Source organism: Artemia franciscana, chromosome 19 (assembly GCF_032884065.1).
Source record: "Artemia franciscana chromosome 19, ASM3288406v1, whole genome shotgun sequence".
Lineage (NCBI taxonomy): Eukaryota > Metazoa > Arthropoda > Branchiopoda > Anostraca > Artemiidae > Artemia > Artemia franciscana.
This window is the reverse complement of record NC_088881.1, coordinates 3,547,862-3,572,020: the sequence shown is the minus strand read 5'-3', so window position 1 is coordinate 3,572,020 and position 24,159 is coordinate 3,547,862. Positions and strand designations below refer to the sequence as shown.

At 35.4% G+C, this 24,159-nt stretch overlaps 1 protein-coding gene across 1 annotated transcript in view; it reads left to right on the top strand.

Annotated features, from left to right (window-relative positions):
• Positions 1-24,159, top strand: part of LOC136039641 (uncharacterized) — a 97,061-nt gene that overhangs the window by 26,300 nt on the left and 46,602 nt on the right. Inside the window, exons 5-7 of the mRNA XM_065723539.1 lie at positions 6,388-6,668; positions 10,536-10,678; positions 18,761-18,921. Coding sequence (XP_065579611.1) covers positions 6,388-6,668; positions 10,536-10,678; positions 18,761-18,921 — 585 coding nt within the window. The remainder of the gene's footprint in view (positions 1-6,387; positions 6,669-10,535; positions 10,679-18,760; positions 18,922-24,159) is intronic.

The window sequence follows — 24,159 nt, the reverse complement described above, 5'->3', positions numbered from 1 at the left end:
GGACAAGCCATGCTTGAGTATGTAGAGACATTTCTTTAAGAAGGGTATCTAGGTATTATATATCTAAGTATATATATCTAGGTATTAAGTATCTAAGAAGTAAAGCATCTAAGTAATTTAATAATTCTGTTTCTGTGAATGCAACGATCTGAGACTAATGAATCTAATATAATAATACTAATATAATAATAATAATGAATAGAATAATATAATCTAATAATATAAGTCTTTTGTCTTCTTGGTTGAAGTTACTAATGCAGGTTTGTCGCAAAATTGCTTGTTTATATTGGAAGATATACCTTAAAATATGTACATGTCGTTCACTTTACAATACACTTGTAAAGCGTGTATTTTGTACAACATGTACATTTTAAATAACCGTATGTGCACAAACATAAAAAAGGTGCTGTTGTTTTGCTTATCTCTGAGCTAGATCCTACAATATCAGAGCTGAAGTGGATTTTTATATTTTTTATATACTTTTTTATTATATTATGTATTAGTATATTTTATATATATTTTCTATATATTTTGTTCCAACCAACTTCCGTCGTATCAAGCACGTTTTCGCTTTCGAGTGGACAGATCTGTTTAAGCAGGCAAGCTAAATGGCAGCACTTTTAATTCGAAGTTTGACTAAAATCTAAAAGTGCTTTAGATATATGATGATCCCCTGGTCTCGCCACCACAATATTCTCTTAGAATATTCAATGGAAGAATCTATATTTTCAAGAAGGAGCATTCTTCCTACGGTTAGAAAGTGCTGCCATCTTTTGACGAGCCATTTCTGTTTGGGATTAAAGTTTGCAACTTCATTTTCTGCTTTTGGGACTGTGACAGTATGTCAAAATCTCATTCAAGTGCCGATCTATTCAAATTACTTGCAGTAGAGCAGTGGCGTCAATTCACGGAAGTTAGGGGGGGGGGAGTACGAAAAAGCATGTCTCAAATCTGGAGGGAGGGGGTTATTTTTTTTAATTCTTTTAGGGAAAAACCTAAAAAAAACCATTTCTAATGAAAATACCCAAAAAGGATACTGTTTAAACCTAGGGGGCTGAGGGATAAAAAAAAATATTGCAGGGGCTCGTAATGGTGCCACAGGAGGGCTCCTTAACTTTAATAGTTTTTTTCAATGCTGAATGGGTACTTGCCTCGTAGGTAAGATATGAATAAAGGAAATAGAAAATAGATTGAAAAAAGAAGAAAATAAAAAATCTAAAGAACAAAAAGAACAAATCTAAACTGTATTGATGGAACTGTTGGAAATGAATAGTGATAATTCCTGTTGGAATTATCCAACTATTCGATGTATTATTGAATTATTGCCGATCTACTATAAATAGTGCCGATCTATTCAGTTCCTGTTGGAACTGAATAGTGATAATGTAAATTCTGTCTTAATGTCTGCTTTTGATTTATATGGACTGTTTAATTCATTAAATCAATCATCAACAACCTAGCCATTGAGTTGAGGCTCTTGGGGGGGTTATCGCCAAATTTTGCGTGCTATTTGTTATTGACGATCGAATTTAACAGATCCATCCACGTGACCCCAAGAGATTATGTCTATGGTTATGATTATGACATAGTCAGCCAATTATGACTATGCAAATTAGAAAGAGATTCTACAAATTGCAACTCCGAATTTAATTGAAAAATTTTCACGCTGATGAATATACAAAAAAGGTGTGGAATAGCATTTTGATTATTTGTTCTATTTGTATCCTTAATGCAAGTCTAAGTGATTATGCTGAACAAAATGTAATATAATAAATATAACCTATAATAAATAATATAATAAATAAATAATATTCTTTAACTCTTAATAATTCTTTAACTCTGGAAAAGACTGCTCATGGGAAACCATTTAGTTATATGCATGAATACACCAAGGGTATGAATACAACCAAAAGCCACACCCGCATAGCTCGGAGGGTTGAACATCAAACTCGACCTTGCAGTGATCGGTTTGATTATGATGTTTCGCTTTTTACCGTCGGTAATAGACACATATTGAAAATAGATGTAAAGCTAAAATTTGTATTTGTGGAGATAAGCGAATATTTGACTTTTTACTGGTGATTTTTTTTTGCATGGATAAGGAATTTGACTAACGGGAAGGGAGGTAATTACTTTTACTTGTTGCGAGACCAGACCCGGACGCCTCACCTGTATCTAGAAGACTACGTATGGTTGACTCCCATTTTTCGTGATCTTGTTCCAGTTCTTCAGCAAACCGGAGCCAGCAGCTAACCCACTTTCTACCAAACCTTCAAAATCCACCAACGGGGTAGAGGTCGTTTTTAGTAGTTTTTGATAGCCCACCAATTCCTCAATTGACCGCCAGGTCGCCTGCGTCAATCTGGCAGCGGGTGGTGGCTGCTGTGGTGGCAATAGGAAGGAAGGGGGATCTTTTCTGCTCGATTAATGAATATATTCCAGTTAAAGTTTTGGCAAGTCTATCCTGTTTTATCTCGCCACTGGGGGATTGGTTTCAAATTCTAAATGACAGTTTTTCTTAGGGAGGGAGGGATTAATATCTCCTAATACTCTCGAAAGGGTATTGTTATACCCATATGGCGATAGTCCCTACTGCTAGTTTTTTTTTTTTTAAATAAAGAAGCATTTTAATGTCTGGAAAATTAAACCTTTCTGTTATGCTAAAAATTTTTAAATTTCATTTTTCAAACAGTTCGTGGTAACGAACTGTAGTAAGGAGCGACCCGGCTCAATAGTAACCAAAACTCTAAAAAATGGAATTTTGATACCAATAGCTACATCAAAAGAATCGAATTTTAATGCTGGTTTTAAATATATAAGTTTCATCAAGTTTAGTCTTACCCATCAAAAGTTACGAGCCTGAGAAAATTTGCGTTATTTTAGAAAATAGGGGGAAACGCCCCCTAAAAGTCATAGAATCTTAACGAAAATCACACCATCAGATTCAGCGTATCAGAGAACCCTACTGTAGAAGTTTCGAGCTTCTATCTACAAAAATGTGGAATTTTGCATTTTTTGCCAGAAGGCAGATCACGGATGCGTGTTAATTTGTTTTTTTGTTTTTTTTTGTTTTTTTTCCCCCAGGGGTGATCGTATCGACCCAGTTGTCCTAGAACGTTGCAAGAGGGCTCATTCTAACGGAAATAAAAAGTTCTAGTGCCCTTTTTAAGTGACCAAAAAAATTGGAGGGCACCTAGGCCCCCTCCCACGCTAATTATTTCCCAAAGTCAACGGATCAAAATTCTGAGATAGCCATTTTATTAAGCGTAGTCGAAAAACCTTATAACTATGTCTTTGGGGACGACTTACTCCCCCACAGTCCCCATGGGAGGGGCAACAAGTTACAAACTTTGACCTATGCTTACATATAGTAATGGTTATTGGGAAGTATACAGGCGTTTTCAGGAGGATTTTTTTGGTTTGGGGGAGGGGTTGAGAAGAGGGGGATATGCTGGGGGAACTTTCCTTCGAGAATTTGTAATGGGAGAAGAAAATTTCCATGAAGGGAGAGCAGGATTTACTAGCATTATTAAAAAAAAAAACAATTAAAAAATAAAAGTGAAAAAGCTTTTTCAGCTGGAAGTAAGGAACAGCAATAAAACTTAAAACAAACAAAAATTATTACCCATATGAGGGGCTCACCTCCTTCTAATACCTCGCTCTTTACGCTAAAGTATTTTCGGTAATTTCAACTACTTATTCTACGGCTTTTGTGATTCAGGGGGTCATTCTTAATGAATTCGGATAAAATTTAAGCTTTAGTGTAAAGAGCGAGGTACTGACGATGGGGCGAATCCCCTCATATATGTAATAAAAACATGAGAATACAAAAGTTCTTTACGTAAGCTAATTTATAAGTTACGTAAATCTTTTACCAATAAAAAGATTCGTAAAAAATTAAAAGTTCTAGTTGCCTTTTTAATTAACCAAAAAATCGGGGGGCAACTAGGCCTCGTCCCCCGCTCTTTTTTTCTCAAAATCATTCTATCAAAATTATGAGAAAGCCATTGAGCCAAAAAAAAAAATATGCAAATTTCGTTTTGATCATTCCTCTGCGGAGAGCCAAAATCAAAACATGCATTGATTCAAAAACGTTCAGAAATTAAATACAAAAAACAAGTTTTTTCAACTGAAAGTAAGGAGTGACATCAAAACTTAAAACGCACAGAAATTACTTCGTATATGAAAGAGGCTGCTTCCTCATCAACGCCCCGCTCTTTACGCTAAAGTTTTTTACTGTTTTAGAAAGAAGAATTGAGAGAAAGAGTCAAACTTTGGCGTCAAGAGCGGGATGTTGGTGAGGAAGCAGCCCCTTTCATATACGAAGTAATTTCTGTTCGTCTTAAGTTTTAATTTTGCTCCTTACTTTCAATTAAAAAAACTTGTTTTTTTTTATTTAATACAGAAGAAGAAACGGCAATAAGAGACTGAAGTTATGAAGCCTATCACTGGGACTGTGAAGCCAGAATTAAGTGCATTTTGCAGACCGCATATTCAGATTTCAGGTTTTTCCCAATATGTGCATACATTATAATGCCTATTTAAAAAAAATCAGTGTAAAATCTAACATGAACAGTTTTTCTATAATTGCACCTCGAAGCATAGAAGTTGCTAAATTTCCAACTTAGGAGATGGGGAGAAAAACGGTTCAGTTTCGTTGCAACATGCCGTTGCAACATGCCGTTGCAACATGCCGTGCAACAAGATTGCCTGGCCAGTTCAACAAAACTGAATAATTAAAACATCACTGAAATGACAAAGTTTCAAATAGACGTTATTTAACGCGACCTTAAAGCTGCGTGTTTTAAACGAGTTTTAAAGATATTCTTAAAGCTAAATTACTTCCAACATAGAAAATAGAAAAAATTTGATTTAAAAATTAATGACTTAAAATTAAATTTCATTAGATTTCGTAATCCATTTTAACTGACGTATATGTTGATTTAAATCATATAAATGCAAACCTTCTATTTTTTGGCATTATTATATTCTAAAATCTCCCATTTCATATCCAAACTGTTCTTGGAATGTCTGTTTCGAGTTCTTATCCTTAAGTTTACCAAAGTGTTAAAGGAATCTTAGAATATAATTTGGATATACTTATAATTTTGGATATACTTATAATTATACTTATAATTTGGATATATATACTGTTCCCTTAATCTTACTCTTAATTATATATTTTAACTATAAATTTGCTGAAAATATTTAATGTACAACAAATATGGCCAGGCAGTAACTCAAAGTACTTTTACTGTCGCATTGCCTTAGAAACGTATTTGGATTGAAAATCTACCAATAATAAAAATCTGAACTTTTTCTCAAATAGGTCTTGTGTTCATTCTATTCTTGATTTTTAAATTTGTGATTTGAGCATGCTTCGAACTTTTTTTTCCTAAAAAAAAAACTTTAAAACTTTTTTCACATGCTGACCAATGTCTGCGTTGCGAAGGTACTGATCTCCTTATTCGACGCCTTCGGTCGGGAGTGCAACGCGTGGTTGGGGGTAAATCATCCGACACTTCCCGCGTCCCCCCCCCCATATTTCTCCAGGTACCCATTTAGAACGAACCTAAAAAACTGACTCTTTACGTCTGTACTATTATCAGATTATTTTTTTTACAATGTCACTTTTTAATGACGGGGGTCACTATTTACTCACCGTTCATTATCCTCGGTGGTTTGGTAGTTTACGGTACAATATTTTCCCGAAGTATTGGGAGGGGTGATTAGAGTCATAAATATAAATGATAGAACTAAAACCAGCTTTTCGGTACCCGAGTTGGTTCTTTAAAGATCTAGAGTTGGCGTAGCAGTATGCTAATTTTGGCAACAATAGAGATGAAATATCCAAATGTCCAATTATCCAAATATCCAAAATATCCAAATTTGGATATGATGAATTCATATCCAAAGCCAATCTTAGAGTGCGTGGAGGATCCAATCGTCTTCGACAACGGAAAAGGAGTTCTCTTTTCGAACGGAAAAGGAGCGTGAACTTATATTTTGGTCTCAGGTGGCCTGATGCTGTGATGGTTTGACAGTAGAGGCAGTACTACAACGACATGTTGAAACGAAACTGAACCGTTTTTCCTCCCATATCCTAAGTTGGAAATTTAGCAACTTCTATGCTTCGAGGTGCAATTATAGAAAAACTGTTCATGTTAGATTTTACACAGATTTTTTTTTAAATAGGCATTATAATGTATGCACATATTGGGAAAAACCTGAAATCTGAATATGCGGTCTGAAAAATGCACTTAATTCTGGCTTCACAGTCCCAGTGACAGGCTTCATAACCCCAGTCTCTTATTGCCGTTTCTTCTTCTGTATATATGCATCTAGGCTTTTGGACAACCTTTATATATCTTCCTTTTTCTGTTTTAGACAATATACGTCACATTTGATATCCCGTTTTATGGCCACATAGTCAACAACATCACAATTGCCACTGGTGGTTTTCTGTATATGGGAGATTACTTACACCCCTGGTTGGCTGCAACGCAGTATGCTGCTCCCTTATTGGCTGATTTTGACACGATGTCTAATCTTAATTCGTCAATTCGATATAAGGATAATGGAACGGCGCTAACTGTTCAGTGGGATCAAGTTGTTATTCATAACCGAACTGATTTAGGAAGTTTTACTTTTCAGCTAATTTTGAAGAAGTAAGTTTTCTTTCTGTTATTTTTATGTTGTTGTTTTTTTACTTTTTTTTAAATTATTGTCAATGAAATGCATCAGTTTTAAGTGTTGAATCTCATATGGGCTAAAAATATAACTCTTATGACCCCTGATTGAAACCATAACACCCAGTGACCTTAAGGTAAAGCGCACATGCATAATGTACGGTAATAGTCCGTAAGATCTGTAAAAATGAGTATTATATATAATGTAAATACGTATGATGTGGGTAATATACGACGTCATGCTAGCATTTAATTAATAAATTAAATTTAGATTTGATAAGTATTTAATTTAACTCATATTATTATTTGATCTCGCGATTTCATCCGCTAATCTCAGCCATCAACATTTAACGTACGAGCATTTAAATGTTTTAAGCTATGTTTTTGCTATTTTATTTGTAGTTTACCTTTTTTTGTGATGACAGTGGTCTAGTATGGCTCTGGAACGCGAGTGGTTCGAAAGGCGAGGGGGGGGGGGATTTTCTTAATGTTTTTCAGAGAAATTGCCTACGGATTGTTTTGGATACCTGACTGACTGACCGTAAATAAAAAAGTAAGTTGTTCGAAAAATATGGCTCAATCCCACTTTCTTGGGCTATAATCAGAGAAAGGTTGAGATGGTTATGACACGTTCTGCGGTAGAAGTATGACAGATTGCCGAAGTTCGTCCTTGTTGAACAACCATCTAGGGCCAAGCGACAATGATATCGTCCGATAATGGGGTGGGAGAATGTTATAAGGAAAGTATTTAATGGAAATTTTTACTTTTGGGATGTAACGAGGGAGGCTTTCAATATTTTAGGGCGGAGGAGGAGTGTGCGTAGCTGTATTGACCCCAGGGGGCTTAGTGCTACGGTGAGTTGTTGTTAGTAGTAGTAGTAATAATAACAAAGCAGTCGCAATTTATCATCAAGCATTTACTCAATATTTATTATCAATAATTGCACTTCTTTCATCATTTGTATTCTTCATCTGCTGTTATAATTGTCTGAATCTTGTAGAAGTGCCCAAAAACGTGTAATTTTGGACTATTCTTGACAATGCACGTATTGCTGACAAAACTGGTTATCAAACTATATATAAAGCCTGTAATGATCTTGTTAGCATTACAGTTAGCATATTCAGGTGGAATTTTTTTTTATATTGATATGGTTTTTTGTCAACTGATTTGGGCTATTATCTTTTTGAAATTTCTGTAAAACCGATTTTTTTTCCAGTCTAGCTTATTAAAACCTTGTTGTCATTTTACTTTTTTCATTTTGCAATGTGGTGTCAAAATGGGTAATTAATCAATGTCTGCCCGAATAGGGTCGTTTTGTTCCCACCCTATCAGGGTGTGAAGTGATTGATCGTTTTCTGATGGTCCTTGGCCAACTTCGGCCGAAAAAAGTAGATGGGGACGTGGCTGATATCCAAGCGTTGCCTCAAATTATAAGAAAGAAAAGAAAGTATCACTAATAGATATTTTAGTGAAATAAAACGGGTTCTAGTGTAGCTAATAAACTATGTATATATAGAACATACATAGTTAATCATAGTTTAACTATGTATAAATATGATATGATATGTATAAATATATATGTAAATATGCATGTAAACATTATTTAAAAAAACATATATATTAAACATGTATATAATATGCATCTATATTACTTATTGTATATTAAACATATATATTACGTATTTAAACAAACATACATATTATACATATATATGTAAACACATAGTTTAGAACATACATATTTTCAAACACCTCTATCAACTTCAGCTAAATTGGGATCAAAAACCTTAAACAGTATCATATAAGGCCACAATCATCGGATTATTTGATGAATTCACGCAGGGAAACACAGGTAACCATACAAATGAAACATTGACAAATTGAGAATTTGTCAACATTTGTCCAACATTGAAAATTCGCACAAATCTCGGTGGTATTACCATAGCAAGGGAATTTATATGGAAGACATAAGAAAGTATTATACAAAACTTAAAGATGAGATAAACCGTCATTCTTGTGTAATAGAGACAAATGAAAACTGCTGGTGTTAAAAGAATAAAAAAGGTTTTGTGTAGCCGACCAAACTCGACGTAGTGACCAAACCAACGGATGCTGGCATTATAAAAACGAAAAAGAAAGTTTTATGTAGCTGACCAAAACTCGACGTAGTGACCAAACCAATGAATGCTGGCATTATAAAAATGAAAAAGGAAGTTTTTTGTAGCCGACCGAACTCGACGTAGTGCCCAAACCAACAAGTGCTGGTGTTATAAGAATGAAAAAGAAAGTTTTATGTAGCCGACTAAACTCAACCTAGTGACCAAACCAACGAAGCTACCTCTTAGCTCTGAGATGAACGTACGTCTAAGAAATCGAGCATCATCAAGCGAATGCCAAAAAATAAAAGCGAGTAACGGAATTTACCAACGAAGGATAAAGCATTACCTCACAATCCAACTCGAGGAATAAGGGGTGGCCAATAATAGTGTCACTGGTGAAAACAGTTCTCATCATCATTTGAGCAGAGACAGAATTGATGGAGACGAGTATCTAAAGTAGAAGTATCCAAATACTATTTTTTCAACCCAATTTAACTTTATCTTGGAAAATGGCTGACAATGTCCTTGAGGAAGGCCATGCTTTAGACAGGCTAATGCAGTAAAGCAAGAACCTTTCAGCCACAATATCTATTTTCATGAGACCCCATCAAAAACTTCAAACAGAAAACATAACACCGCAACCAGTTTGCAATCAGATGAATGCACCTAGCGAAATAGAGGTAACCTCCTGGGGAGGTGAAATATTGGCAAATGAGAATTCACCAAAATTTAAGTGGTGTAATTTAAAAGTGGTGTAAATTTAAGTGGTGTAAGTGGTTTAAGTTAGCATAGAGATGGAATTCATATGGAAGGCGTATGGAAGTATTATAGACGATTTTAAGATAAAATAAGGCTTCATTCTTGCAGAGTACAAACACAATCCAAAAATACTAGCATTATAAGAATGAACAAGAAAGTTTTACGTAGCACTGACTAAACCGACGAAACTATGTATTACCTTCGAGGTGATATCACAACCCCAAAGGGTACAATCTTATAAAATCTTACTGGTGGGACAATGCGTAGCCATTAGTGCCACTGGTGAAAGTAGTTTATACCATCATTTGAACAGTTAGAAAATTGACACAGACATGGATCCAAAGTATTATGTTTTCAATCCAATTTTAACTGTTGTTGGAAAATAGTTGACAACATCCTCGAAGTGGTCATGCATTAGATGGGCTCGAGTAATAATTCAAAGCCTTGACAGCCACAGTATCCACTCGCATTAGGTGCTATTATTAACCATGTACAGGGCCAATTGGAGAATACTGGTGGTCCATTCAATTAGGTCCCTCTACGTTGGAGATCCTGTTGAGCAAGAAAATTAAGTCAAGTAACCTACAAAAGTGAAGTACAATGAGAAAATGGTGTCTTAAAAACTGCAAAAGTAAGTGTGTATAAACACGAAAATTCAGTCAGTAGACAGAAAGCGAGTGGAGAAAGCAAGTAAACACTCGATAGTAAACAAGAAATTTACACATTTTGTGTGTAGACCGTGGACAGCTACATTAACTCTAAAAGAAAGGATGTGTATTATAATTGTTTCCAGAGATCGGAATTTTCCCAAAAACTCAGAACTTTGGCCTTCTTCCGAAGACGAAATTGTTCTGAAAAAATATTTTTCTTCTGAATAAAATTAATAGCAAGTTCTTATTTATAATATACAGAATATTTAATATCTTATATGGTAAAATGTTATATATGTATATATTTTATATGTTTATATTTGTTCTTTTTTTCTAGTACCGGTGAAGTTTTATTTGTGTACAAAGATGTGCCTGTGAATATAACAGACATCAATGACGATAAGCCCCCGTTCGTGCTAGTTAATAATCCCGTTCGTGTAGGTTTATATGATGCCTATATTACAGAAAAAACACTATTTTGTGAGTAAATCGTTCTGGTTTTCCTTTGATATATCATATATGTTCTGTTTTAAAAAATGGATGTACATACCGTCTTTTGATTTATTTTAACATACTCTAAAAGTTTCAACTTAATAAACTTAGCTGTTAACTGTTTGGTCTGCAAGATATTGCAGGCGCGAGCTTTGGACAACCTGGATGTGCATAGTGTCTTTTGACTTAGTTTAACACACCCTGGAAATTTCGTCTTAATAGCCTTATACATTTCTGAGATATTACAGAGGTTCTTTTGACAACAAGCATCCATATAGTACTTCTTGATTCAGTTCATCGTGTCCTGAAAGTTTCAGCTTCACTCCCTAAGTCCTTTCTAAGAAATTCTTTATCTGTGCCACCTGTTTCTTGCTTGTTTATATTACTGATAATGCTAACCTAATTTCAGTTTGAAGACAAACAACTCGGCTGTAATAATATAAAAGGTGCTACCTGACATTGTATGTCAAAATGAGATTAAAGGTCAAACATATTAAGTTCAATCAATTTGTCTGACCCATGTTTTTTGGTTTTTATGGCAATTGGAAGTTTCAGTTTCTTCCACTTTGTGTTTTATTTACTTTATCCCCCCCCCATTGCACTTCCTGGCTGAAGGGCCTTGAGACGGAGATCAGAACCGTTGGTTCGGACCTTAAGGGTCTAGTGCCGCATCCTTTACCTTTTTTAAAATGCAAATTTTTTTTTGGTTTATCAAATTTCTCTAAATGGACTTTGCTCTAAGGAGACTGTATTCTAAAGACTATGCTGATGATTTGAGACATCCTAAATGGAAATATTAACGAAATGAATGAACATCTTTTGTGAGTTTAGGATGCAAGAATAGGTTTAAAAATTAATGTTAAGAAGACATAGCTGCTAAGACTGGAAATAAGTAAAGGTATGTCGGGTTATATCGAGCATATTGGGTAAGGAGAAGATCAATCAAGTAGATGAACTTCACTTACCTTGGTATTATTATTAGTAAAAATGGTGGTGGGTGCTCTGAATATGTTAAAAATATAATAGCTAAGGCCCAGGGTGTTTTTTCACAGTTGAAAAAAGATTGTAAAAATATGAAGATAAGTCTGCTAACCAAGATTAGAATATTGAAAGCTACAGTGATGACAGTGGTCATCACTGACAGCCTACAATGTTTCAACCCTGTCTCACAGACATCTCTAACCTAAGTTTTTTTATTTTTCGCACAAATTGCAAGGGTCTTATGAGCATGTTATAAAGAATTCTGTAAAACACCTGTAATTTCCTCAAATTTTCTCTTCGGGTTCCCCAGTAACTGGGAAGAACCTTTCAAAAATTATTGAACAAGCAAGAAAAAGCCAGAATTTTCCCAGTTAAAAGAAACTTGAATGATTAAATAGGTTTTTCAAGCAACTATATAGAAAGGGTTACTTTTTTGTCAACACAATGATAACATCTTAATATTTAAAAATAACCGTTCAAAATTGTTATCATATACAGCAAAATCTTTTTCAATAAGGCATTTTTGCATTTTTATAAACGCGGTTCAATACAGACCATCAAAAATAAAAACAATCTTTAATATTTACCAGAAACAGATGCAGATACCAATGCAGCTGTTAGTTGTGTTTCCAGTCATTCAAACAAAACAGAACAAAATGATTAAATGCAAGTTTTCAAAGCTAACCTTGCGTTTTTAGCAGGCTGCTTCAAAGGTCTTTTTGTAACTGGTTACAGGCTTGAGGCTGATAGAGAAAGAAAGAACAGAAAGCGTGCCGAGGAATCAAAAGAACAGCAAGGAAACAGGCTTGAGGCTGATAGAGAAAAAAAGAACAGAAAGCGTGCCGAGGAACTACCAGAGCAACGCGGAAGCAGACTTGCCGCTAAAAGAGAAAGTGAAAAAAGAAGGCGTGCCGAGGAATTACAAGAACAGCAAGAAATCAGGCTTGCTGCTGATAGAGAAAGTAAGAAAAGAAAGCGTGCCGAGGAATAACAAGAACAGCAAGAAATCAGGCTTGCTGCTGATAAAGAAAGTAAGAAAAGAAAGCGTGCCGAGGAATCAGAGCAACCTGAAAGTTATCGCCTGGCATTCAGGTACAACCTAGTCGATGATTATAGCTTGAGTAGATGTGTTCAAATCGGGACAATGTCTAAAATTTGTCCCTATTGCAAGGCTTTGAAATTCAATGGTGAAACAATGGGAGTGTGTTGCGCCTCAGGAAAAGTTAAACTTCCTCTATTGGCTGCACCACCAGAGCCATTGAAGACGAATGAATGCTTGCCTGAAAAATTCTAATTTATGGGCACACGTAAAAATATTAAAATTAACTACAAATATGCGTGTCCGATTACAAAACGATGACTCTGGTCAAACATTTTCAGATCAATTGCTGACAATTGGAAACGGAAAGCTCCCAGTAGACTCAATTTCAGGACGTATACAACTACCTGCTGATTTCTGTAATTTAGTGACGTCCAAAAATGAATTGATTGAAAAAGTATTTCCGAATATTCTAAAAAATTATAAAAATAATAAATGGCTAAGTGAAAGAGCGATTCTCGCACCCAAAAATATAGAAGTCCACGAAATCAACAATATTGTTTTGACCAAGATTCGAGACCAGGCAGTCCTTTACAAGTCAGTCAACACAGTTTTGGAACCAAATGAAGCGGTTAATTATCCATCTGAATTTTTAAATTCCATAGATCTTTCAGGGTTTCCACCAAACGTGCTACAACTAAAAATAGGCGTACCAATAATACTTTTAAGAAATATCATTCCACCAAAGCTTTGCAAAGGCACTTGACTTGCCGTAAAAAAAAAGCAATGGAAAACCTAATAGAGGCCACAATCTTGACAGGGCCTTTTGAGGGTGAGGGTGTTCTTATTCCTCGCATTCCCATGATTCCAACGGATCTGCCTTTTCAATTTAAAAGATTGCAATTCCCAATTCGATTAGCATTTGCAATCACCATTAACAAAGCTCAAGGTCAATCATTAGAAAAATGTGGTATAGATCTTAATACTGATTGTTTTTCCCATGGACAATTGTACGTTGCATGTTCGAGGGTCGGTAAACCTGACAATCTATTTATATGCAGCGACAATTGGACAGCGAAGAATGTTGTATATTCGCAAGTTTTACGCAGTTAATTTGTATTGTATCTATCTATCTATCTATCTATATAAAAACGAGTTGTGTGTATGCATGTTTGTTTGTTTGTAAAAAGAGCGTTTGCATATGATGTCATTATTAGTACATACGGCTTTGTATATGCAGAGACAATGGGAAAGCCAAGAATGTTGTATATTCGCAATTTTTACGTAGTTTAACTCCTGCAGTCGAAATGAATGCTTGCCTAAAAAATTCTAATTTATGGGCACACGTAAAAATATTGAAATTAACTACAAATATGCGTGTCCGATTGCAAAACGATGACTCTGGTCAAACAGTAAACTCAATTTCAGGACGTATACAACTACCTGCTGATTTCTGTAATTTAGTGACGTCCAAAAATGAATTGATTGAAAAAGTATTTCCAAATATTCTAAAAAATTATAAAAATAATAAATGGCTAAGTGAAAGAGCGATTCTCGCACCCAAAAATATAGACGTCCACGAAATCAACAATATTGTTTTGACCAAGATTCGAGACCAGGCAGTCCTTTACAAGTCAGTTGACACAGTTTTGGAACCAAATGAAGCGGTTAATTATCTATCTGAATTTTTAAATTCCATAGATCCTTCAGGGTTTCCACCACACGTGCTACAACTAAAAATAGGCGTACCAATAATACTTTTAAGAAATATCAACCCACCAAAGCTTTGCAATGGCACGCGACTTGCCGTAAAAAAAAACAATGGAAAACCTAATAGAGGCCACAATCTTGACAGGGCCTTATGAGGGTGAGGCTGTTCTTATTCCTCGCATTCCCATGATTCCAACGGATCTGCTTTTTCAATTTAAAAGATTGCAATTCCCAATTCGATTAGTATTTGCAATCACCATTAACAAAGCTCAAGGTCAATCATTAGAAAAATGTGGTATAGATCTTAATACTGATTGTTTTTCCCATGGACAATTGTACGTTGCATGTTCGAGGGTCGGTAAACCTGACAATGTATTTATATGCAGCGACAATTGGACAGCGAAGAATGTTGTATATTCGCAAGTTTTACGCAGTTAATTTGTATTGTATCTATCTATCTATCTATGTATATAAAAACGAGTTGTGTGGATGCATGTTTGTTTGTTTGTAAAAAGAGCGTTTGCATATTTGCAAGTTTTACGCAGTTAATTTGTATTGTATCTATCTATCTATCTATCTATATAAAAACGAGTTGTGTGGATGCATGTTCGTTTGTTTGTAAAAAGAGCGTTTGCATATGACTTCATTATTAGTACATACGGCTTTGTATATGCACAGACAATGGGAAAGCCAAGAATGTTGTTTATTCGCAATTTTTACGTAGTTTGAAATACATATATAAATCTATCTATATTCACAGGTGGGACAGAGGGACACAACTACAATGGCGCATAACTAATATGGCGCGTAACGACTCACGCGCGCGGGGGGGCTTGGGGGGGCGCGAAGCGCCCCACCAACTAGGTGTTGGGGTGGCGCGAAGCGCCACCCCAACAGCTAGTATATATATAAATAAGTTGTCTGTGTGTGTGTCTCGTGTGACGTTATTTTTGTGTGTCGACTGACGTCATGTTTGTCAACTGACGTATCTATCTATATATATATAAATAAGTTGTCTGTGTGTCTGTGTGTCGAGTGACGTCATTTTTGTGTGTCGACTGACGTCATGTTTTTCGACTGACGAAATTACAGACCGGGACATCGGGACACAAATGACGACCTGGACACCGGGACATAGGGAATATAAATGACAACTGGGACACTCAAAGAGAAAGCGACCGGGACACAGGGAATGTTCGATTAGCAATCGCCATCAACAAAGCACCGGGACATAAATGACAACCGGGACACAGGGAATATAAATGACGACCGGGACACTCAGAGAGAAATTACATACCAGGAACACAAATGACGACTGGGACACAAATGACGACCGGGACACAGGGAATATCAATGACGACCGCGACACTCAAAGAGAAATTACATACTGGGACACTGGGACACAAATAACGACCGGGAGATATAAATGACGACCAGGACAATCAAAGATAAATTACAGACCGTGACACCAGGACACAAATGACGACCGGGACACCGGGACACAGGGAATATAAATGACGATCGGAATGCTCAAACTGAAATTAAAGACTGGGACACTGGGAAACAAATGACGACCGGGATACTGGGAATAAAAATGACGACCGGGACACAGGGACTTAATTACAAGGGTGATGCTGGGGGCACAGGGGGATATGTAAATGACGACGGGGACACAGGGAATGTCCGATTAGAAATCACCATCAATAAAGCTCAAGGGCAATCATTAGAATAATCAGGTATAGATCTTAATACAGATTGTTTTTCCCATGGAAAATTTTATGTTGTATGTTCAAGAGTCGGTAAACCTGACAATCTATTTATATGCACAGACAATGGGACATTGAAGAATGTTGTATATTCACAAGTTTTACGTAGTTAAAAGCATTATATATATATATATATATATATATATATATATATATATATATATATAATGTTGTATATATATATATATATATATATATATATATATATATATATATATATATATATATATATATATATATATATATATGTTGTATATATATATATATATGTTGTATATATATATATATATATATATATATATATATATATATATATATATATATATATATATATATATATATATATATATATATATATATAAATATATATAGAATGTTGTATATATATATATATATATATATATATATATATATATATATATATATATATATATATATATATATATATATATATATATATATATCTTTCGATATTCACAGGTGGGACACAGGAACACAACTACAATGGTGCGTAACTAATATGGCACGTAACGACTTACGCGCACGGGGGGGGGGCTTGAGGGGGGGTGCGAAGCGTCCCACCAACTAGGTGTTGGGTTGGCGCGAAGCGCCAACCCAACAGCTAGTACTATTATAAATTAGTTTAGTAAAATATTTTGTTAGGGCAAAAAGAACAAAAATTATTAAAGCAATAGCAATAGTTTGACAATAGTTTAGCAATATTTAGTGGTTAGCAATAGTTTAGCAATAGAACAAAAAGCAATAGTTGGACAACTGTCCCCTTCCCTTCATCTTCCCTTCCCCTTCTGTCTCCCCATCTTCATCTTCCCCTTCCCTTGAAACTGTAAAAGTTTCAAGTCTAATACGGTCAAATACGGTATTGAAGCATGGGTGCTCCAAAGAAGTTACCTACGGATTAGTTTGGGTACCAGCATGACTGACCTTATCTCAAACAGTAAGCTGTATAAAAAAATGTGGTTCAATCCCGGTTTCTAGGGCTATAATGAGAGAAAGGTTGAGATGGCTTAGGCATGTTCTGTTGATGAAGAATGACATTGCCAAAAATCGTCCTTCTCGACCAACTATCTAGGTTCAAACATAAAGCTAGTCGTTTCCCGAATGGGGTGGAGAATGGGAGGATCGGAATTTATTGGGAGGGTTTAAAGAGGGAGGCTTTTTATAGACTTGGATGAAGGAGGAGCGTGCGTAGTTGTGTTCGCCTCAGGTGACTTGAGGCTGCAGTGAGTTGTTATTAGCTTTAGTAGTAGTCAAAAGAGCAACTAGGGATTATTATATAAAAGATTTTAATTTAAATTTAATTTTGAACAGGGTGTGCTACAAGTATATTAAGTAAAAAAAAGCAACTGAAAACTAGCTTAAAATCATGTACTGAATAAGTCCTTACGCTCAACACGCACAGTCCTCCCCTTCCTACAAAACCTATGCGCTCTAACCTATCGCCTTCTTGGTTACTAAAGTCGAGATTCATGTTTGTATCACTCACGCTCTTTTCCCTCATCGATTTTCCTTTTTATTCTCTGTTTTTACTTTTGTTAATGATTATTGATTACTGTTATAGATTTTTTATTAATATCTATTTTTATCAATATTTTATTGATTTTATTAATATACCGTATTATTATCGACTTGTTAAAGAGCATATCAGATGACTAACACTACAAAAAGACTAATATACGATAAGACTAAAGTCTTATCGTATGTTCTTTCGTGAGTACGGTAGAAAAAATAATCTGTTGATTTTATTAATATACCGTGTTATTATTGACTTGCTAAAGAGCCTATCAGATGACAGACACTACAAAAAAAGAAAAAGAGTCTTATTCTATGTTCTTTCGTGAATACTGTAGAAAAAATAATCTGTCCCCTTTCTTCAAAATACTAAGTCCCCTCCCCCCTAAAAAATCTCGTATATTCCGGTTTAAATCCTGGAAGTGAAGCAAAAGAGAATATACTTACCCAACTATGTATAAAATTTCAGTTGCCATAGTTGCTTGATTTTAGACAAAAAAAGCACATACTCACTTATTAGCTTCCGAAAACCAATACACTGATATGATCTTTGCTCTCCGGGAGAACTTCTCTGTAACCCTCTATGTAAAATGCATTGCGTTTCTAGGTGTAACAACCAGGGTCGTATCCAGGATGTTTTGAGGGATTACAAAAAAAAAAACTTTAGAAAACGCATCAAATTTTACGAGTCAGACAAATATTCCAAGGGGTGAGGGGTCAAACTTCCTACACCACCACACCCCACCCGCCCCCCACCCCCTGGATACGACCTTGGTAATAGCTATCTTTGGCTTCTTTGGCGTCATAAAAATTATTCTTTGATATCACAGAGAGGACCTTATGAACGCTAACAAAGATTACAGGGAATGTTATGAAAGGAGAAATAATTTATAAGGAGGTAATATAAAAAGGAGAGATAATCTATAATTTAATAATTCTTATTTATCAGAATTAGGAAATATTTTTAGGTATTGTAGAGTGGAAAGATAATACTTATAAGTAGATAATATGTATGCTATACATAGTAATATTTTTCTTTTTCAGTTGACAGACGAAAAATCATTGTTTGGGAACACAAAGTGGATTTCAAGGATAACTATTTTATTGGAAATGGCACATTGTTGTATTTTACTCCTTTGCCAACGTGTCTTTCTCTTAAGACGTGCTCAGAATGTGTTCAAGGGAAAGAAACTATTGGTTTTCAGGTAGGATCTATCTTATATAACTTTTTAAACAATCCCAGTTTTTAATGAGTTTTTTTATATTACACTGGCGTTTCTAATGTTTCGAGTTTTAATTAAATCATGTATTTATTTAGTTGATGCTTAATTTTTGAAATTTACGATAAAAATTTAGGCTTTACTATTTGTCATTTGGTGTTCCACAAGGATCTGGTTCAACCCATATTTTTGCAGTATGCGAGTATATCAGTGATCTAACTCTGACGATATCCAACCTCTGCTAGGAAAAAGAATCAATGGCAATATGCATACGCTGTCGGTACTTTAAGTATCAACGCACTACCGACTACTAAAGCAAAATTTAAAAAAAATGAAATTGAAACTGATCTTCAAGAAGCAACTGAAAATGACGAATTTTGAAATTGAAGAAAAAATTTGAAATTGGAATTGAAATTGAAGAAATTGAATGAAGAAGAAAAACCATGTAAAAAGGGATCGCATCATATAAATCACATAAGATATATGATATTTATATATTTAATAACAACAATCTGCATACAAAATTCAATATGATTTACCTAAAACCAAACGGTTGACGTGGAATGAATCAGTTAAAAAACATACTTATAAAATCATTTCTATTCACCATAATAATAAAGAAAGAAGGAAAAGAAAAAATATTAAAAAGAATAAATAAATATGAAACTATAATAATAATACTACGGGAGCAGCAATTACATATAATGTCCATACTGTGGAGTCACACTCGTCAACCAACAGGCAATTACATCTTAATTTAAATCTAATCTAATCTTCTTCAAAACAAACAAAGCTAAAATTCATACTCACTCAAAAATTTTTCACTCAATTTCCCTTTAAAATCACTAGAATTTTCTATCTTCTTCATTTCATTTTCCAAATCATTCCATAATTTTATACCCTTCATAGTGAAAAAAAACGTGAATACATTTGTTGTATCTGCATCGTAGACTAAGCCGTAAGTTTAAGAAATTTGTTTATACTATTCTGATGTTTCTAATTTTCCAATTTTTATTTAAGTCATGTATTTATTCAATTGCTGCTTAATCTTTGAAATTTACGATAAACAATCTAGTCTTTACTATTTGTCATTATGTGTCATTGGGTAACGCTCCGGACTTGAAATCCTGATGTCAGGGGTTAGAGTCCTGGTGTTGCTGATTCTTTGGTTTGGGACGGGGTCTAATAGGTATCTGGAGAAATCTTTGGAAAAATCACAGGAAGCACCGGATGATTTTCCCCCAACCACGCATTGATCTCCCGGCCGAAGGCATTGAATCAAGAGGTCGGTACCTGTGCAATGGAGACCATTGGTCACCTTGGGAAAAAGTTTTTTTTTTTTAAAGTTCCTCTAGGATCTGTTTCAACTCTTATTTTTTCCATATAAGAGCATATCAATTATCCAAACTCCGACCGTTTCGAATCTCTGCTTTTTATGGCACTTGGTGTTAACCAAGTGACATATAGCAATCACAAATTCTGTCGGTCTGTCGGTCCCGGTTATGCTACTTTAGGCACTTCCAGTTAAGCTAGGACTATGAAATTTGGCAGGCACATCAGGGGCCAGTTCAGATTAAATTAGAAATAGTTTTTTCCTCGATTGACCATCGGGAGGGGGGGGGGAGAGTGGGGGTTCCGTTAATTCAGAAAAATATAAAATAGAAGTATTTTTAACTTACGAACGGTTGATCAGATCTTAATGAAATTTGATGTTTTGAAAGATATCGTGTCTCGAAATGTTATTTTAAAACCCGACCGGATCTGGTGACATTGGGGGGGGGGGAGTTGGGAGGGGGAAACCTAAAATCTTGGAAAACACTTAGAGTGGAAGGATCAGGATGAAACTTGGTGGGAAAAATAAGCACATTTCCTAGATACATGATTGACATAGCCGGAACAGATCCGCTCTCTTTGGGGTAGTTGGGGGGGAGGGGGTTAATTCTGAAAAATTAGAAAAAATGAGGTATTTTTAACTTAAGAACGGGTGATCGAATCTCAATGAAATTTGATATTTAGAAGAATATCGTGTCTCAGAGCTCTTATTTTAAATCCCGAAAATATCTGGTGACATTGGGGGGGGGGGTTGGGAGGGGGAAACCTAAAACTTGGAAAACACTTAGAGGGGAGGGATCGGGATGAAACTTGGTGGGAAAAATAAACACAAGTACTAGCTACATGGTTGACATAACCGGAATGGATCCACTCTCTTTGGTCTAGTTGGGAAGGGGGGGGGGGGTTAATTCTGAAAAATTAGAAAAAATTAGGTATTTTTAACTTACGAACAGGTGATTGGATCTCAATCAAATTTAATATTTAGGAGGATATCGTGTCTCAGACCTCTTATTTTAAATCCCGACCGGATCTGGTGACATTGGAGGGGGAAGGTTGGGAGGGAAAACCTAAAACTTGGAAAACACTTAGAGTGGAGGGATCGGGATGAAACTTGGTGGGAAAAATAAGCAAATGTCCTAGATACATGATTGTCATAATCCGTTCTCTTTGGGGTAGTTGGTGGGGGGGGGGGGTTAATTCTGAAAAATTAGAAAAAATGAGGTGTTTTTAACTTACGAACGGGTGATCGGATCTCAATGAAATTTGATATTTAGAAGGATATCGTGTTTCAAAGCTTTTATTTGAAGTCCCGACCGGATCTGGTGACATTGGGGGGCAGTTTGGGGTGGGGGAACCTAAAATCCTAGAAAACTCCTAGATTGGAGGGATCGGGATAAATCTTGGTGGGAAAAATAAGCAGAAGTATTAGATACGTGATTTACATAGTTGGAACGGATCCGCTCTTTTGGAGGAGGGGTTAATTCTGAAAAATCAGAAAAAATGACGTATTTTTAACTTACGAAGGAGCGATTGCATCTTCATGAAACTTCATATTTAGAAGGACCTCGTGACTCAGATCTCTTATTTTAAATCTCAACCGGATCCAGCGTAATTGGGGGGGGCAGTTGAGGGGAACCGGAAATCTTAGAAAATACTTAAAGCGGTGAGATCAGGATGAAAGTGGATGGGTAGAATAAAAACCTGTCTAAGACAAATGACTGACATAACCGGACGGATCTGCTCTCTTTGGTGGAATTGGGGGGGGGGGGGTAATTTGGAAAATTGAGGCATTTGTAACTTACGAAAGGGTGACCAGATCTTAATGAAATTTGATATTTAGAAGGATCTTGCGCTTTGAAGCTCTAATTTTAAATTCCGACCAGATCCTGTGACGTTGGGGGGAGTTGCAGGGGGAAACCGGAATTCTTGGGAAACGTGAAAATTGGGGTATTTTTATTTTACGAATAGGTGATCGAATCTTAATGAAATTTGATATTTAGAAGAAATTCATGTCTCAGAGCTCTTATTTTAAATCCCGACCAGATCATTTGACATTGGGGGGAGTTGGAAGGGGAAAATCTTGGAAAACACTTGGAGCGGGAGAATCGGGATGAAGCTTGGTGGATAGAATGAGCAAATGTCCTTGATACGTGATTGACGGAACTGTACTGAATTCGCTTTCTTTGGGGGAGTTGGGGGAAGGGTTTAGTGATTTGGCGAGTTTGGTGCTTTTGGACATGTTAGGACGATAAAAATTGGTAGGCGTGTCAGGGAGCTGCACAAATTGACTTGATAAAGTCTTTTTCCCAGATTCGACCATCTGGGGTACTAAAGGGAGAGGAAAAATTAGAAAAAATTAGGTATTTATACCATACGAGTGGGTGATCGGATCTTAAAGAATTTTGATATTTAGAAGGACATTGTGACTCAGAGCTCTCATTTATTTCCTGACCGGCATTAAGCCTCTTATTTTCCTTTTAAATCAATCTATTGATTCATAGAATTTTGCTAGAGCTAATACCATATGATCTCTTGGCTCTTAGATCATCTTGCCTCGTCACAAGTGCTATATGAGCTCTTAGCTCTTGTTTACTTTTTTTGTTTTACTTTTAGATACTTTATTTAATATACTGAAAAATACAAAAAAAAACATTAAACCCCAACAGAGTGTATTGCTCGTAAGTCTGGGTGTGTAAATAATAGGACATACACTAGACAAGATCTTTTATTGACCGAATTAAATAATAAATAATTTTATAAACTGGGTGACGGGGAGCAGGGATCGATGTGTCGGCCATAAAACAGAGGTAAGAAAATGCCAAATAACAAAAAAAAGGAAAGAAAAACAACATACAAGGTAGCAGATAACAGAGGAGGCCACCCCAGCTCGAGAACACCACAACCAAATGTCATACTAAAATCTATTATTCATCAATCTCAACATCCAGACAAAGAACTTTTTTTGAAATATGTTTTTTCCAAAGGTCATTTATATAAAATAAAAATAGTAATGGCCCCAATACTGATCCCTGGGGGACTCCAATATTATCAATAACAATATGGCATGAAAGGTGCCCATTTATTTCTATATGATTTTTTAATAAAAAAAAAATCAATAGTGGTACCAACACGTTAAAACCGACTGCTTACACATTGTTGGCGCTTAAGTATCGGCACACTACCGACCACTAAAGCGTTAGTAATTCTTGCAGGTGACAGCTGTTACGCTATTTCTGACTCCAAACTACATTAATTAATTCTGTTTAGTTTATTGAAACTGAAACTACATTCATTAGCCATATGTATTTCAATTATTTTGAGGTAAATCAAGTTTTCTCAAAATTAGAAATTATTCAACATGTATTCATAAGTTTCGTCTGTTCTCTATAATTTTTCATCTGTCTTTATCAATCAACTATCTTTAAATTGATTAATGACTTAGTACCAAAAACTTCAGAATTTGAACAAATTAGCACCATTCCATTTAAGAAACTTGAGTGATTCTACGGCAATAAAAAGTTTGGTTTTATAATACTGATTGAATTTTATGTCTAAACCAGATTATAGGATTTTGATTATATGATGTCTATGCATATTCTGACTATAATACCGCACAGTTTTATGCACCCTTCTCGTTATCAGGTTAGACTATTCTGATTGTATCATAGGCAGCGCAAGGGATATATCTGTTACGTCATTTTAATAAAAGTAGTGGTAGAATGCACACAATGCCTTTTGGTTTATTCAACATTCCCCTTAACAAGCCCTGACAGCTTAAACTTTATATCCTAGGCTATTTCTGGACAATTGAAAGTTCGCCTTTTTGATAACCTGAAGGGACAGTGTGTGTTTTGATTTCGTTCAACATCTCCTTATACATTCCCTATAATT